Below are 17,124 nucleotides of genomic sequence, written 5' to 3' on the forward strand. Positions count from 1 at the left end.
TATTCTGTAAAATAAATAAATAAATAAATAAAAAAGGTTAAAAAATGTGTAAACTAGATTTTCTTGTTATAGTATTTGCAATGTTTGCAGCCAGGTGGCACCAAAACAACACCAAGGAGTTAGAAATTAGAATTACTTTGCAGCACTCTGGTATTTCATAGCCGTTTTGAAATGAAACGGTCTAATGAAGCAGATGGAGCGGTAATGTGAATAGAACCAAAGCATAACACAGAAATGGGCATGACTTGTATCAACTTTTTTCATTTATTTCAAAGATGTCCATGAAAACCCATGTCAAAATCATCAGAGGCAGACATACACATATGTACGTGATGAAGGCACATGAACTGATGGGTGTGTGGGGTTGTCAGGCAAGGGCAGAGTTCCTTTCTTTTCCGTCTCCTATCTATTATCCACACGTACAGCAGGGGATCTCAGGGATCACACAACCGCTGATGTTGCTTTTTTCTGCATTCAGCCTCAAGTTGTGCATGAATGCGGGACAAGGACCAGAAGCCGATCTAATGAAACGTACTGAAAGTGTCTTTCCCCTTCCAAACAACCTGTTCCACCCTCAAGTGGCTTGCTCTCATCTTCTCCCAATTCCAGAAACGAAACAATTTGATGAAGAGGCAGAGAGGGAGCCACCTCAGACTGTTAAATACAGCTCTAGCATGGATGGTTTGATCAGGGGGTGGAGGGGCCTGCTCTGACCAAATGAGACATTACTGTTTATTAATAAAGTACAAATAATACTTGTGCATCTACACACACGAGATTAGCAAAAAAAAAAAAAAGACTTTTCCATTTCCAAATCAACCCAATAGCAAATGCTCCAACAAAAGGCACTTCCACTAGCCCCCTGAATTAACCATTAACATGCAAGATGAGAATGAACTTCAACTTAAAAATAGATTCCCCTCCAAACATGGCTGCACAACAAACATGTTTTCATGTAAAACAGTTTCATTAAACTATGAAGTGAAGCAATGAGAGAAAGAGAGAGAGAGCGCAAGAGATGGATGACGCTCATTGCTTTTCTATATATTTACAATCGTACTATATAACCCCATGGTCAAATCTGCCTACCAAGTAGCACTCTGTGAAGTGAAATGGCACATTTAAATAAAAATAATTTTAAAAAAAAGGTACAGTAGTCATAATATCCTGTCCAATCATAACCAGATATCTGGTTGGACAAAATAAATCTTTACATGAATTAGGGTCATTGAGTCATTGAAAGTGAGAGTATCTACTATGGGGAGATGGTAAATTAAAAGTACAATAATGGATGTGATGTTAACAAAAGGGTGTGATGTTAACAAAAAAGATGTGGGGGAAAAACAGTGCAAACCATGCTGTTTCACATGGTGATCTGATACAATTAACCCTCCTGCTTACTGACACATATTCAAACTGTAACACTTCCTCCATACCTCAGAATGACACAGCTGTTATTCCTGACTTATCACATCACCAACTGGACAGAAAAGGTGTTTAATGTCATGTGGATAATATTGTCACTGATTATTACTAATCCGAGCCAACGAGGTGAAGGCAGAAGTGGGAGGGAACAGATTGGAATAATGGCGATTTCAAAGGACCTGGATGTAAGGCACATTTTTCCAATTTTGGAACAGAGTGATCCACAGCTACTTCAATAGAATTCATTCACAACTCTCTTACCATTTTGTTTTAGCGTTGGAAATAAATCATTTTAGTTACAACGTTTGGCTTGAAGAGATAGGAAACCGGTACAGCAGCTAGAACCGAGCTACCTGCACCAAAACAAATGCCGAGTAGCTGTAAAAATAAAAATAAAAATAAAAAGTACAATAGCAGTTTTGGAAAAAAAAACAAAAAACAAAACCCCACACAAACAAAACAGACTCTTAACTAGCATAAACATCTCTTAATAGAATAAAAAATATATTTTCTACCTCTTGTACAAATTAAAGATTTATTTCAAATAAATTAAATCACCTTCATAGATCGTCATAGTTGTAATAATATATCAATATAACAATATATCCCTTCAGGAAAATGACACCAAGGCAATGTCTGATTGGTTTACTATAAATGGACACTGAGGTCATACACACACCCTGCCAGACAGGGGGTGAAATAGATATGGTTTCATTCTATTTGTTATTTTCTTGATGGATTGGGATAGTTACCAAGGAATCTGGCCTGGGGTCAATTGTGTCAGCAACTGGCTACAGTCAGGATTTGGGAACAGTAAGCTCATCCTGAGCCTGTTTTTCAGGACAAGTGGAGTATTCTTCATGGGCGAGCCGGACAATGCCCCGGGAGTGAGGAACAACATTTCTGTTTGTCAGTATCGGCCTGGTGTTGAGCTAAAGCTCCTACATCTCTGTAGAGAACAGAGAGCAACTGGCCATTAGTGATGACAACATTCTTCATCATCGAGGGGCTTTGCTGTGGCGCTAGTGACAGTGCAATGCCCCAGCTTGCCCAAAGGTGGCAGCATAGAGCAACAAAGAGGAGTTTAGGCAGCATGTACAACACCAGTGGCCAGGTGACTGGTTCTCCCCAGATGTGACGATTTGTCCCCATTCATCCACGTGTCTTTTGATTGTGTTCAAAGCTGCTGACCAACACAAACAGTCACTTCGCAAGCCAGGGCTGGAAACAGGTTTCTTCAGACACTCTGCTGTTGTTCTTTTTACAGTAGTATTCACATTCACACAAACGAATTAAGAGCACAAGAGTGAGGGAGAGATGCAGAAAGAAAGGGAGTAATAGATGGAAGATAAGCAAAATAACAAGGTGTAGCAGGAAGAGGACAGAAACACCATAGCCAGAGAGGAGAGAGAGAGAGAGAGAGATGGCATTCCTCAGACAAGCTCAGAAGAGCAACTCTAGTGGGCTCTGATGATGTCACTGCTGGTTGCTAGGCGCCAGAGGGCCTGCGTTAGCAGTCTAGGAGATTTTGGGACCCCAGGGGCCGTGATTGATGTGGCCCCCCCCACAGTCAGTTAGCCCGCTATCCTCTTTATATGGATCTGTAGGGAGAGAGCAGAGCACCACATGCATTATTGGATAGGAACAAGGAGGCAGTATGTGACTGGACCAAGTGGTATTCGGCATATGATTGGACAGGAGATTACAGGTGCAGCGTGTGATTGGCTTACTTCGCTGACGATGGCCCACACAGCTGAGTCTTTGAGAACGGAGAGCCGCAGTGCCACTATAGGATTGAAGGCAGGATCTACAGCCCCTTCTGCCACACCCTTCTCAAACTGACCTGCACACATGCACCAACACACACACACACACACAATGTACTGTACGTCATATTTACAAAGAACATCAAATTAGAAAAAAGCTAAGACACAAAAAGCACATTAGAAAAGATGTTGGAAAGAGTAAAGGGTGAAAATGGGGAGAGAGCGATGGCAGGAAGAGGAGGAAACATCAGTTATAAAGAAGAAAAGAGAAAGATGTATTGCAGAGCGAAAGGCTGCGGTTGAGAACATCTGACAAGCTGTTTGCACACTGCCTATCAGTCTGAGTCAGAACCAGTGTGAGTGTGTAATCTGATCACAACATTCCAGTGTGTCTTTGTGCACACGCACACACGAGTAGCTCATTTTCACACCCAGCTCAGGCTGGGTGTGAAAGTGTAGCTGTATAGTATTGAAGGAATGTCTGGTCCACTTACCGATTCTGTAAAAGCGGTCTTCAGTTCGCTTGTACTTCTCTTTGGTCTGTAGTCCAGTTTCCTAAAATGTGCACACAGTAACAGATGGACTTTAGAGGAAAACATCAGACACAAATGCCACAGAATTTTGATTTGAGCAGCAGCTGGACAGAGACCAGCTCCCGTGTCTACACTGGAAGCGTGTTAGAATGTCTCGCCTCTGGCAGAGCAAACGATTACAACAAGCTTATGCTCACATTGCTGTCAATAATCAATCATTATGCTACGCACATATGAGCGACCGATCAATGACCTAATCCAATCCAATCAGAAACTGCTTTTTGCACATCACAGCAGAGAAGGGTGGGAGACTATCTTCAGTTGGGTTTCCCTACCGAGAAGGGCAGTATTTCCACCGTGGTGTTCTCTATCCGGTCCCCCGGGTGCTCCTGGTTCCCACTGCGGAACAGGAACCTGCCAATCAAATCGCACAAGTTAATTTAAATTCACATCCATGGGAAACGCCATAAATATACATTCTCACACTTTGCCCCCATGCAAACAGCCACACGCAGATACACACAGTACATCACAGTACTTCCGGAGGACAGCTAACTGTTTAGCACTGCTACCTGTCTGTCTTTATAGCTTGTTAGCATTATAAAGTAAGCAATTCTTATCATTTCATAGTCTGCTGATGATGAAGACTGCTGAATATTATAAAAGATCATAGACAGGCTGACGACAATGCCAATGCCATCTAAATATAGGAAATTTGGATGGGAATCTACAACTGGTAGATGAGTGCTCTTCTTAGCTTCACTTCTCCATGGGTATCTATTATGCACAAGTATTTACTTCTAGTAAACATTAAAAACAACAAAACAGGGAGCAAGAAACGGGAAGATAAAGTGAACAGACAGGAAGAGTGAGAGAGAAAATAAAGAAAGCTATCTCTACTGACCAACTGCTGATGAGACCAACTGTTGGCTCTTATCAGTAGAGTAAGAGAGACCCAGCCAGTGTAATTGGTGTCACTCAAGAGCAGAGACAAAGCACTTAAAGTCAGAAACTGGAGCGCCAGATGGTGAATAAGTGTGAGTGAGTGGGTGAGTGGCTGAGTGACAGGCAGACTGAGTGAACAAACTACAATTACTAGTCTCGACCGCCCTCTCGCCGTCCCCACAGTGTCTTTATGAGAGCGGGGGGACACGATCATCAGTCTCTAAAATGCTTCTCCACACGAGCAAATATTAACATCTTCTCCTCTTCAGCTCTGCCCCAGTCCAAGCCCGCCCTTCTTCCTCTGAGCCTCACTATCGGCTTTATACTCACTGTCTTCCTCCCTCTCTCCTCCGGCTCTGCAGAGAGTAGGAGGCTGGCCTGTGAATGCTTATTTTAGAACTCTCTCATTAGCTCACCCTGATCCCCGGAGAGACACACACACACACACACACACACACACACACACACACTAGAGCTAACCCTAAATCACTGAAAGGAACGAGAAAAGAAAGACTCTGCATGTGCCTGTGTGTGTGCCCCTGTTAAATGTCAAACTGTCAACGTACATGTTTGGCAATACCTTCCACTCTATTATATTATTTGCATGTAAATGATGTGTCAGCATGCACACAAACATACATGGCACTTAGACACAACCCTCCTCCCCACTTACTTCTCTATGCTAACAGGTCTGTCAAATTTGAAGAGGACGTAGTCTCCTGCAGTGGGAGTGATGGCCCAGAAGAAGTCCTCTCCTAGGTAAGTCTTCTCCAGCGTGTGGCCCTGGTACACCTGCACAACACACCACACATCTGTTTTGTCCCCCCTTCATCATTGATTCCTGTATATTGTTTTTAGGGATGCACTTGTATATCGGCAGACTATTGGTATCGGACAATATCAGCTTTAAAATGCAATATCAGTACCAGTCTGATATTTTTACTGCCGATATTTGGCTGGCATTTTTGTGACCTTTTTTTCTTGGAGTGTGTCAGTTAATACAACTGTCAAATTAGCAACAGAACAAAACTAACATGGTCTTTTGTTCAATAACCACTTAATTATTTTAAGACAGGCATGTCTGAAAAGCTTAACCTGTTTTGCACCTGCATTTACACTACAACCTAAAATACATATCAGTATCAGCCTCAAAAAAACATAGTGTAACCCAATTGTTTTTACTCTTGTACTTTTGTCATAATTTAGGGCTCATTCCTTTCTATTTTTTCTTGTTATCATAGATATTCTCATGAACTAGGCTGTCTTATGAAGGAAACATTTCTCAATGGGACTCCCTGTGTAAATAAAAGATATTCCCCTTTACATAATTGTACATTAAAGCTGCAGGGAAAATGTGTGTCATAGAAAATAGGTTTTCTTAACTGCTACCTTCATTGAAGTGGACACTTCAGCTGGTGGGTTGACATGCATCTTGTGGAGCAGTGGCTTCAGGAAGTCCTTGTCCTACATAAACAGAGAGGGGAAGTGGACAACTGTAGACAGGAAGTAGCTATAACACCACAAAATGTGAGGGGGGGGGGGGGGGGGCACTTGCAGAGAAACAACGGTGAGCAAGTGAGACTCACTGTGAGTTTTTGGATCTTTCCAGCAAGCGAGGAATGGAGTCCCACATGTTGAAACAGAGAGGGTCTGAACCGCACACGCAGGCTGGACTTCTGCCGCTCGCAGTGTTTCTGCAAAAGAGGAAAGAGAGGAATGATGAGAGACACCAAAGAAGAACAACCCTTTCCCAATACACCCACACTCGTACCCGCACAGTCCACATACCGCATCTTTCTCAGGATTGCACACTTTGACCCAGAGAATGTGGTCCAGCAGCCAGTCGATGGGCTTCTCCTTGTAGAACATGAAGATGAACTCAACGATCAGGTTTAGGTCTGGGGCTTGGAACATCTTGCCTGTAGGACCGAGGGAATAAGGGGGTTTGTAGAGGTCCATTGATCCTGCACTGAGGCTCATTAACAACCAATTATTTGTAAAAGAGATTATTAAACCATGGAAAGGACTCAGAGGTCTCACTGCCGCACTGTAACTAAAATAGGGCACAATCAACTGGAATCAATACGACAAACGAGTGTCCTGCGAAAACCTTGTCTCTCTTAAAAGCTGAGAAAGCCTAGTTGATTTTCCCCATTGACAACCATGCATTTTTCAGATCTTACAATAGATTATCAGTGGTTTGCCTTGTACCACAAGATGTCAACTGTCAATTGCAGTATAAACACTGTGAAAAATATCCACCTTAGAAGGTCATTTAACCTAGTATTTGAGTCTTAAAAATCTTATTTTTCTTAAAATGGGGGAAAAATCTGCCAGTGGAATTAAATAATTGTACTTGTTTCAAGATTTTTGTGCTCTGTCATCTTTCAAGATGTTGACACTTAAGACATAAAAGTCCTGAAACAAGTGAAACTATTGGAAACAACTGGGAAGAAAAAAAAAAAAAAAGATGAATATGAGAATGAATGGAGATTTTTTGCAGAATTAAAAGACAAAATCAGAGATACAAGGTTTCAAGCAGGACTTCAACAAAATGCTTCCACCAACAAATCAGGTGGGTGCTGATTTTGAGCAGGCAGAGTTTGGTCGGCCGTACCGATGAAGCCCAGCTGAGAGAACTCCAGGATCATCCAGTCCTCTGACGAGAGCTGCAGGGCAAAGTTCTTCATGGTGGCAAAGTAGTTGGGCTTGGCCACGATGTCATCCTCCAACTGAAGGGGCAGAGGGATGAAGAGAAGGAAATGTGTCAGCGAGATGAGAGGGAGTATTGTACGAGTTGGGTGGCGGAAGGAGAGAGAGAGAGAGAGAGAGAGAGAGAGAGAGAGACAGAGAGAGAGACAGAGAGAGAGAGAGAGAAGCAGGGGGAAAACTCATCTACGGTCACACAAGGACTCACACCTTCAAGGTAGCACTCTGAACTGAGCTAAGCTATGTTGCTGAGTGGCTATTACACGCTGAACTACTGTATAATAGCAGTAGATGTCAGATAGGCAATACCTCTTCCCTCCAAATGTGAGCAGAGAATGAAGATGGAGACATACACCCCGATGCATTAGAATCAATACAAAAGACAGACAGAAATGGGAGAGGAACAACACAGTTATACTGGATTATGAATGGTTGGTGCTCCTTTCAGTTTAGTATTTCAGCCGTGCTAAAAGTAAACAAGTCATATAAACATACTCAAATTGGAAGCCCAGTTTAGCCAAAAAGACAGATAAGCGCTGTAGAAGTCTAAGAGGATTAGGCTGAGAGTAAGTGAAACTGGCTCTGCTCTGAAAAGACATCACAACTTCCCAGTTCTGATGAAAGACTGTGCAACAACACACAACTCTCTTACAGTTTGGAATGACCCTTTTTGAAGTGCTCAACATGTTATAATTGGGTGCGGCATGCTCCAAACTGAAAGCGCACCAGTGTTTCCCTAGAAACAAGCTGAAATACAGACGTGTGTGTGACTCTGTCCCCAGCCCTACTGAGATGCATTCCAACAAGTTGCTATGGGAACAATAATAAAGTGATGGCATAAGTGTGTGTGTGTGTGTGTGTGTGTGTGTTAATATATTTTTTACAGGGACATACCTGGACATAATAAACCCCTTTGCTGACCGCATACATCATCAGGAAGGAATAGTCCAGATTCTGCTTGGTCCGCCATCTAAACAAAGCAGAGATCACAGAATTATACATCTCCATTGTAACTATACATGCTCAATATAGATTCTTAAGTTATCCTCAGGTACATCGTACCTGTAGAAAGTATAGAGGACAAATTGCTTCAAACTTGAAGTTGTGCAAAAGCAGACACTCGCATATGTTCCACCAGCAGACTTTCTTTGGTTTTTTTTTAGAATTTCAAAACCTATTTTTGATCATACCCAGGACCGTCACCCTGGTTGTTTGATCTGAACCATCTCTCTCCTTGTTGCAGTCTGACTCATGCTGTTAGCCGAGGGCCGCAGGTGTACATGCTGCTACCAGAGAGCAGGAGTGGGAAGTGGCACAGACAGATATTCACACGTACACACGCTCAAATACACACACACATACTCTAGACACACACACATACTCTTACACACATACTCATATACTCTTAGACACTCATGCACATGGACACCACAAATGCAAGTATATGGGCATGGAAGTGCGTGCACACACACGCAGCCAGGTGGTTGTGTGTGTGAGAGGTCTGCACGGGCCTGGAAATTAAGACTGAGCCCACAACCCCGACCCGAAACTAAGCCCGACTGTAATGCAACATTTGAAGCCCAAACCGGCCCCTAAACCCGAGATCAAAAAGTTCCTACTTAAAAGGCATAGCCTAGTGGTCGGTGTGTTTTTTTGGTCATTATATTTTCTTTTCAGAAACAGAAATTAAAAACTAATGGTGATTTGATTTTCATTTCAAAATCCACAAATGAAAAATGGAAATAGTTTTCCTGGTCAGAAACGGCAGATACAACATTTATAAAGGACTTGATTTTCCTTTATCCTTTGTAAAACAGAAAATAAAGTCCCGTTTTGGGACTGTAGTCGCTGCTGTGCGTCTTTCAGCACCAGGAGAGCAGAGAGAGGGAGGGAGGGAGGAGAGAGAGAGAGAGAGAGAGAGAGAGAGAGAGAGAGAGAGAGAGAGAGAGAGAGAGAGAGAGAGAGAGAGAGAGAGAGAGAGAGAGAGAGAGAGAGAGAGAGAGAGAGAGAGAGAGAGAGAGAGAGAGAGAGAGAGAGAGAAGAGAGAGAGAGAGAGAGAGAGAGAGAGAGAGAGAGAGAGAGAGAGAGAAGGAGCCACTCGTAGGAGCTTTCGCAGCACTCGGCAGAGGGAGGGGGGACTGTGTGTGCGCCCAGCCTGTGTTTGACACAGAGCTTCAGGAGAAAGCGAGGAGCAAAAAACATGTTGCTCTTTTCCACGCATGAGAAAACACAACCGAGCCCGACCCGACCCGGGCCCGACTTATTTATTTAAAAACCAAGCCCTACCCGGCCAATACCCGACATACAGTCACGGATCCCGTCGCGCTCGGGTCGGGTAGCAGACCTCTATTGTGCGGGTACTGCAGTTTCAGCTGGGGGAGAATTTAATCAGAATGCAATGAGCCTTGTTTACCATTCAATCGGGAATGCGCGCACACACACACACACACACACACACACACACACACACACACACATACAAATAAAAAAAAGTGTCCAAAATACAACAACACTTTTACACCATGGCCCATGTTGAACAAGACCGTAAGACTTCAGTTTACCCTCAGTAGCATCTGCGCTCGCAAACAAACACCCACACAAACATAAAGCATAGGCCTTTGGGCCCGAACGCCATTATCTGAGTACATAAGTAGCCGACACAAACCGCACCATAAACAGATTTCTAATGAGGCCAGTTGTTAGCTGACTATAAACAGCAGATAACTACAGGGGAGAAGGAGCGAAAGACTACAGAGAGAGATAGAGGGTGCTGCTGCAGATGACCTTGAGCTGACTTTGAGAAATGCCTGTGGAATACTAAGTACCCAGGCAGCCTACCTAAAAGCTCTCGCTCCAGCTCTCCCTTTCTTCCTCCCTCCCTCTTTCCTCCTGACTCATCCTTCCATGTTTTTTTCTGCAATCCTCATCACAGCTCTCCTGCATCTCATTTCTCTGAGGCCCGGCTTCTCCGTTATTTCCATAATGACTTTCTATCCCCCACTTGGACTAATTCAAGGTCAGAGCGTCGAACACACAGATGTCACGCCCGTGTGTTTTTCTCACCTGACTCTCTCTCTGGAATCTCCAAAAGTCTCTTTGAGGTTGCTGAGGTCGGGGTAGTAGGCGGCCGGAGGAGAGATCACTTCCAACAGGCCCGAACTAAACTCTGTAGAAAACCTGGAGAAGAAAGAGCATCGATGACGTCAACATGGAAACAGACACACACACACACACATTTCACTGGGTAACAGTGACATTTGGCTCCTTTTTTTTTTCAACGTTTTCATCTAGAGCAGGAAACACAAGGTCAGGAAGGTTTGTGTGCGTCTGTCAGGAAGTGATGAAGTTTACTCACTCTTTCTCCAGGCCGGCCACCACGCTGTGAACATACTCTATGTCAGTCTGCAGGGACAAAACCAGACAAACAGACAGACAAATACACACACACACACACCTTTTAGCATCATGGAATTTATTGTGCAAATACATCAGTGCATGACTCATACTGTATGAGAACATCTGAGCTCACCTCCCCTACGAAGACGATAATGACACAGTCAAGTTTCTCCTCAGGCGACAGTTTGTCTATGAGCGAGCGCAGCGTCTCCGACAAATAAGACTTTACCTTCCGCTTCACTGTGGGGATCCCCATCACCATGGAGACTGGGGAGGAGAGGGGGAGAGCATGGTGAGAACAAGTACCAGTGGCTGCAGCGGTGGCTGACTGTCAGGAGCTTTTATCAGCTGGTCACCAGCTACATCCACAGAGCATACAATGGTCCCTTAACACTCATTCAGCAGTGGTAATGCCCTTCAACTGCTGGAGACTTGCCACCACTGCTAGAAATTTCTTAAATTAATAAAAGCAGGTATAATCCAATCTTATTGCAGGTAATATCCAGTCTTATTGACCTTATGAGGTATACGTAGTATGTATATGATGTATGTATATGATGGTATGTAAAGCCCTTTGAGACATGCTTGTGAAAACGGGCTATATAAATAAACATGACTAGACCGACCTCCAGAAAAACAATTGAAACAGGGCCAATTTTTAGTATTAGTGTGTATGTATGATAAAAAGCAACCAAATAAGATTCCGATTTTGGAATTTCTGCTGTGTGTGGAACTGGAGAGATGCACGGGTTTGAAAATGGAGCCAAAAACTAAAGTTAACCAATTCCCCCCATTTCTGATGTGCAGTCTAAGCTGCTAGTAGACAACGACGGTCAGTTTCACTGGCAAAAATCCTGTGTCTGCACTATCATGTTCCTTATAGAAAAGTGCCTTTATATATCTCAAGCTATGTATCATTAGTCATGTTTTTTTGTCATTGCATCAATATACAATCCTGATCATCCAACTTTCCTGCAAAATAAAATTAATAAATGTATGTGGTTGAAGTTTTCTGTAATAAAGAGACTTGGAGATGAGAAGTTGTCCTTCGGTTATCTTTATTGCTTGCAAGCAAGGCGCAATGCCCACCCAACGAGTGTGTGAGACAAAAAGCGAAACAATGATCTTTGTCCACTCTTTTTATAATCATGTAGTAGAAACAGCTGAGTCATGAGAAGTCCGGCACATTCTTATACTTCAAACATTCTACGATCAGGGTGCATCTGTGCAAGACAAAATCCAGTTCCAACCGGACACTCAAGGCCTTCTCTGGTCAGAACCTTTGTTTATCTCAAACTGGTGGAGAATGGAAAATTACTGAAGACAGAGACAGCATTCAACTGAGAAATGGTATCATGCTTGATTAAAGACATATAGAATAGTATAATAGTGTAATTTCCTCCACAATGTACAACACTTAAATATACCATTTCAGTAGAGAATCATTGAATCGTCCTGATGTAGCAGTGAGAATAATTGGAAAGTCACAGTATTCTCTTATGATTGCCAATTTGGCACAAAAGGTCAATTAGTGTGTGTTAGCTTGGAAGTCTTGCGAAAATAACATTAGACAACCTGTCATAGATCATCATAAAAGTGGCACCCAAAAATGTATGCAAGAGAGGGAGGTTGCAAAACTGCCCAAGTTAGATAAATTCCTACATAGGAAGTCTTCATCAGAGCCACGTGTCGCCAGGGAGGAGCAGCAGAGGGATATTTTGAAGTTGATGCTAACGACCTCTAGCTCTGTGGCTGCTAGCATCAGCGCACCATCTGCTTTACTGACTGCCAGCCCTCAGCTTGACATGAGGTAGAAAGTTCATAACCAGTTTGCCTGCCAAATAATAATTATTTATACTATTATACAACTACTGTTTCAACAACCTAGCAGTGAATTAGAGTCAAGTTAATGTTCGTGCTAATGCCATCCAGTTTGCTATCTAGCTCTATCAACTAACTTAGCTAGCTGATGTTAGGTTTCTGCCTTGTCCATCCATGTAATACAGGCGTATCCTGACACATATTTGATGCTCTCTTACAATAAATTCATGCTACATATCATTCACTCCATATCAGTCTTGACTCCTTATTAGAGATCTGAAAAGTTGCTAAACTAATGGATGGTGGCCGTCAAGAGCTTTTCTAACCAGCCTCAACAAACACTCTAGAGATGACAAAACCAAGCCGCAGCAGTGAGAAAAAAAAGCTAGACAAGACTGGCGGGGATTTTCAGAGGGTCTGGGCCCCTGTTAACCACAACACCCACTGAGAACTGACACGATGGTGATCACGGTCTCTGAACTGTGAGAGATCACTTAGTGCAGAAGTTAAGTTCAACTGAGGATAAGAGAAACAACAATAAGAGATGGAGACGGAGGAAGAGAGAGTGGCTATTGTTATCTCCCTATCGCTCCTATTGTATGAGGCCTAGAGGGGGCCTCGCCGTACAGACAGACTGTTCTGTAGACTGGGGAGATTCCCTGAAAAGTACACTGCATCCTTAATAGACTGCTACAGACCTCACACTCCATTTTACCCACTGGGACACAAGGATCACTTTCACTGGGGAGAGAGAGAGTGTGTGTGAGAGAGGGACTGAGAGAGGGGAGAGAGAATGAGTGAGTGAGTGAGTGAGTGAGTGAGTGAGTGTGTGTGTATAGCAGGCACACACTGGTGTGACTAAAAGCAAATGATAAAAAGATGAGTGAGTTACCAGAGTGGTTATCTGACACTGAATCGCTCTGTTTTTCTCTTGCCGGGGAGAAAATAAGGGAAGACATTAAATTAGGCTACTTGTTTACTTGTGTGACCTCTCCGATTTGCCATGTTTCCTTCTCTAATCTTTCTTTCTCATCCTATGCATGGTGTGCTTGCCCTTCACTGAATTCAAATCCTAGGGTCATAATACAGGAAGCAATTTTGCATATGTTTTGTATGAAATTGTCAATGCTTTCTGGGAGAAAGGGAAAACAAAAAAGCGATGCCTTAAAGAAAGTTTCAAACAATTTTCCCCCACAGGGACAATAATGTCTGTGAAGTAAATGGACCTGGGCTGCTCCTACAAAAGGTGTGTGTGCGCATGTGTGCGTAGGGTTTAAAAGGGGAAAACATGCGGAGCAGCGGCACACATTTATTGGGCTGATGTGGGCCGACAGGGGGCCTCCACAAAAGCACAAAACAAACTTGCGATGCAGAATGCATGAGCGGCGAAGTGGACGAGAGAAAGGGTGCAATCCTCCAGAGTGATCTGTGCAGCGTGGAAAATCTGTCCCCGTTTTGCTTTGTGTTTCTCAGCGAGCCCCGCACCGTATAGCGACACCCACTACCAAGAAAGTAGGTCGAGGATGAAAGGAGAGTGTGGGAGGAAGGAAAAGAGACAGAGAGTGACAGAATAAGGGAGGGTGGGAGACAGTGAATGAGTGAGAATGCATGCAAGTGCGGCGTGAGGAGGACAGGCTCCAAGACTACCCCTCCCCGTGTCCCTTGATCAGCCTGCTCACTCTGGCAATCCTTTCATCTTGCTCAGGAAAAAAAAAATCTTCATTTCTGTCCGTCTGAACTTGAGCCTCTCTGACACACAAGTGAAAAGGACTGATTTGCCATGCCACACGAAGAAATGGAGATGGTGTATGTGTGTGTGTGTGTGTATAGCGTTTGTGCCGTCTTGTGGGGTCCAAATGTCCAGCACAATGTGAAGGATTGCTCAGACTCAATAAAAGGCTTTATTTTACAGATTAGGGGTTAGGGCTAAACATTATTTAGGGTTAAGGTTAAGATTTATGCATCAATAGATCATTTTCACAGCTTGGGATATTCACACAAGGCTGGATGTGTGTGTGTTTGTGTGTGTGTGTGTGTGTCAAGGCTCCCACACTCACTTGGACATTAAATTCAAGGGCTTTTCAATGACTTGATTCAAGGACTCAAAACTGTCATGTTTTGTGGTAAGACATGACATTGGTCAAACTTAGACATTAAAGAGGCCTCAGTTTTTACTCACATTCTTGTCAAGTAATCATGGTGAAATCATTCATTTTAAAACTGCAACTATATCAACGCAAATATCCATCACAGGGTTTTCCTCAGGATGTGAAGTGTTGATCCTAGGAAGCAGAGGTCCAGAGAGCTGAGGCATATATTTCAGTAAAAAATCAAGTACTTTCAAGGTCATCCATTCATTTTCAAGCCTCATTTTATTTTTCTCAAATTCAGACTTTCAAGGATTTCCAAAGCCTGTGGGAACCCTGGTGTGTGTGTGATTCTGTGTGTTTCTGTGTGTGTGTGTGTGTGTGTGTGTGTGTGTGTATGTGTGTGTGCGTGTGTGTGTTAAAAAGCTAAGGAGTGGCCTCAGACACTCATTAGTGTAAGATTAGATCTTGAAACTATGTGATATACGATCCAGTGTTGATTAATGGACTGAGACCACAATTTCCACCGTTCACACCTACTTAGTAAGCAACAGATTCAAAGCTTTGTATGACATCATACAACACCCAGCCAACAACAAAACATACCAACATGAGGTTCATATTGATTGTCAATTGATAATACTGCTATGTCAGACAGGCTTCACACCAAACATTTCAGTCTCAGAGGTTCTCTGCACTGTTTTTTTCCCATAATCCCTGTTCAATCTAAAGTAAAGTGGGCTGATGTCCTAATTTACGCAGCTATAAATATCCCAATGTCAGATATGCTTAGACCAGCAGAGAAACAGGAAGAACAGTAAAAAAAATTAAAGGGAGGGAAAGAGAGACAAGCACAGACAGACAGAGAAAGAAAACAAAAAAAACAACAAAAAAAGGGGGGTTCTTGAGGCTGTGAGGCTGAAGTTGCCAGTAGCTTATCAAGTGTGTCTAGAGGACCATCTGTCTGTTTAGTTTCTGGGCAGTACAGTCAGTTCAACAGTCTGGAGATCAACAACTACTAGAGCTGCGCCGTCTCAGACAGACATTGCGACAACCAAACAACTGACCTGACTGTGACTGCAACAAGGCGGCAGTAAGACTTGTATATCTAGATAGAAAGCCAATTGGTGGATTTCCAAGAGAAAACCAAAAAGACCCTGTCTAAAGCCTGTCTGCAGGTAACAGATATCTGTCTGCTTGCCATAAAACGAGCCAGACTGGCAGAGAAGAGGAGAGATGGAAGAGATACGTCTTGCTTTTTCTCTTGCTTCCTGAGGGAAAACCTTATACTCATGGATCACTGGACTTTGATGAGACTAAAGAGGCCGTAGGCCAGGGATAAGAAAATCTGTTTGTTCCCCCTGTCTTCTCCCTCCTTCTTCCCCTTCTAATTTGTCTTGGGCCTCTGTTCTTGCCCTCAGCCATTGTCACTAGGAATGTGGAAACGCCCTTTGAGTTGTCCTGCCCCTCAACTCAGCCCCTGGCCCCAAATTCGCTCTGTCTATCACACTCACACAGCTAGATAGGTAATCCTCTTAGGGAGAACTCGATACGGCAGAGGTCACCATGCTGTGTGCCGCTGCATGAGGGGTGGAGGGAGCAAAAATTGAATGCTAAAAATGGGGGTGATGAAAATAGGAATGAATGGGAAAATAGAGTGAATTAATCCATGCAGGAGGGGGGGCTGATGTCAGACAGCAGCTTTCACAGAACACTATACATTTTCTGTAAACTTTGCAAAAAAATAGGTTTTGTTTTGTCTACACTGCAGGAAACTACCTGGTGTGACAGTTTCAGTGTAAGTTATTGGGAATTGAGCCAGAAAATGTTTTGTTAATCTTATATGTGCTTTTAGACACATTTTCATACTGCGACTGGAATTGTTAAACAGCCCCACAGTTGACTGCCTGGCCAAAACAGGATATAGGGGCAGGTGTATTGGTTTACAGCAAGCTACACAAGGATAAATAGGCATCACGTTTCTGAATTAACCTATTGAGGCAGTTCAAGAAAGAATTCATCATTCTGCAGCACTGGTACCACCATGGTCAGTTGCATTCATAATAACTACATTTATATAGCACTTTTGTTTACAACAAAGTTACAACATGCTGTAAAATAAATGGAATGAAACCAAACATTTAATCACAAACAAACAGCTATAATGAACGGGGAAATTTACACTGCTGGATCTGCCTGTAGCTCTTTAATATCAACTCGGCAAAATTCAGAAACCATAACTGGACTACCACAAACAGATGAAAAAGATTACTTTGGCATAATGCGGGCAATAAGTTATCAAGTTATCAGTTAAATGCAAGTTTATACAGATACACTCGCGATTGTGTTTTCTCAGGTGGGTAGTTCCCAAGTTTATGGCACTGCTATATTAGGTATATTACTGTCGTCATGATGAGACTGGTTTGCTAGGTCCGGTATAAT

At 43.1% G+C, this 17,124-nt stretch overlaps 1 protein-coding gene across 2 annotated transcripts in view; it reads right to left on the bottom strand.

The window, feature by feature from the left end:
• Positions 1-245: 245 nt before the first annotated feature.
• The window catches only part of mgat4a (alpha-1,3-mannosyl-glycoprotein 4-beta-N-acetylglucosaminyltransferase A), a 30,645-nt gene continuing 13,766 nt past the window's right edge, over positions 246-17,124 (bottom strand). Inside the window, exons 4-16 of one of the 2 annotated variants that reach the window (XM_078285912.1) lie at positions 11,004-11,041; positions 10,734-10,780; positions 10,442-10,555; positions 8,273-8,348; positions 7,287-7,401; positions 6,458-6,588; positions 6,256-6,363; positions 6,059-6,133; positions 5,343-5,461; positions 4,060-4,138; positions 3,686-3,746; positions 3,156-3,268; positions 246-3,026 (exon numbers count right to left, since the gene is read on the bottom strand). In XM_078285912.1, coding sequence (XP_078142038.1) covers positions 3,000-3,026; positions 3,156-3,268; positions 3,686-3,746; positions 4,060-4,138; positions 5,343-5,461; positions 6,059-6,133; positions 6,256-6,363; positions 6,458-6,588; positions 7,287-7,401; positions 8,273-8,348; positions 10,442-10,555; positions 10,734-10,780; positions 11,004-11,041 — 1,103 coding nt within the window. In that variant the 3' untranslated portion in view covers positions 246-2,999. Of the gene's footprint in view, positions 3,027-3,155; positions 3,269-3,685; positions 3,747-4,059; positions 4,139-5,342; positions 5,462-6,058; positions 6,134-6,255; positions 6,364-6,457; positions 6,589-7,286; positions 7,402-8,272; positions 8,349-10,441; positions 10,556-10,733; positions 10,781-10,907; positions 11,042-17,124 lie in introns of both variants that reach the window. The other variant, XM_071919719.2, reaches the window with a different exon arrangement.

The sequence above is a fragment of the Centroberyx gerrardi genome, chromosome 10, assembly GCF_048128805.1.
Source record: "Centroberyx gerrardi isolate f3 chromosome 10, fCenGer3.hap1.cur.20231027, whole genome shotgun sequence".
In the NCBI taxonomy this organism is placed as follows: domain Eukaryota; kingdom Metazoa; phylum Chordata; class Actinopteri; order Beryciformes; family Berycidae; genus Centroberyx; species Centroberyx gerrardi.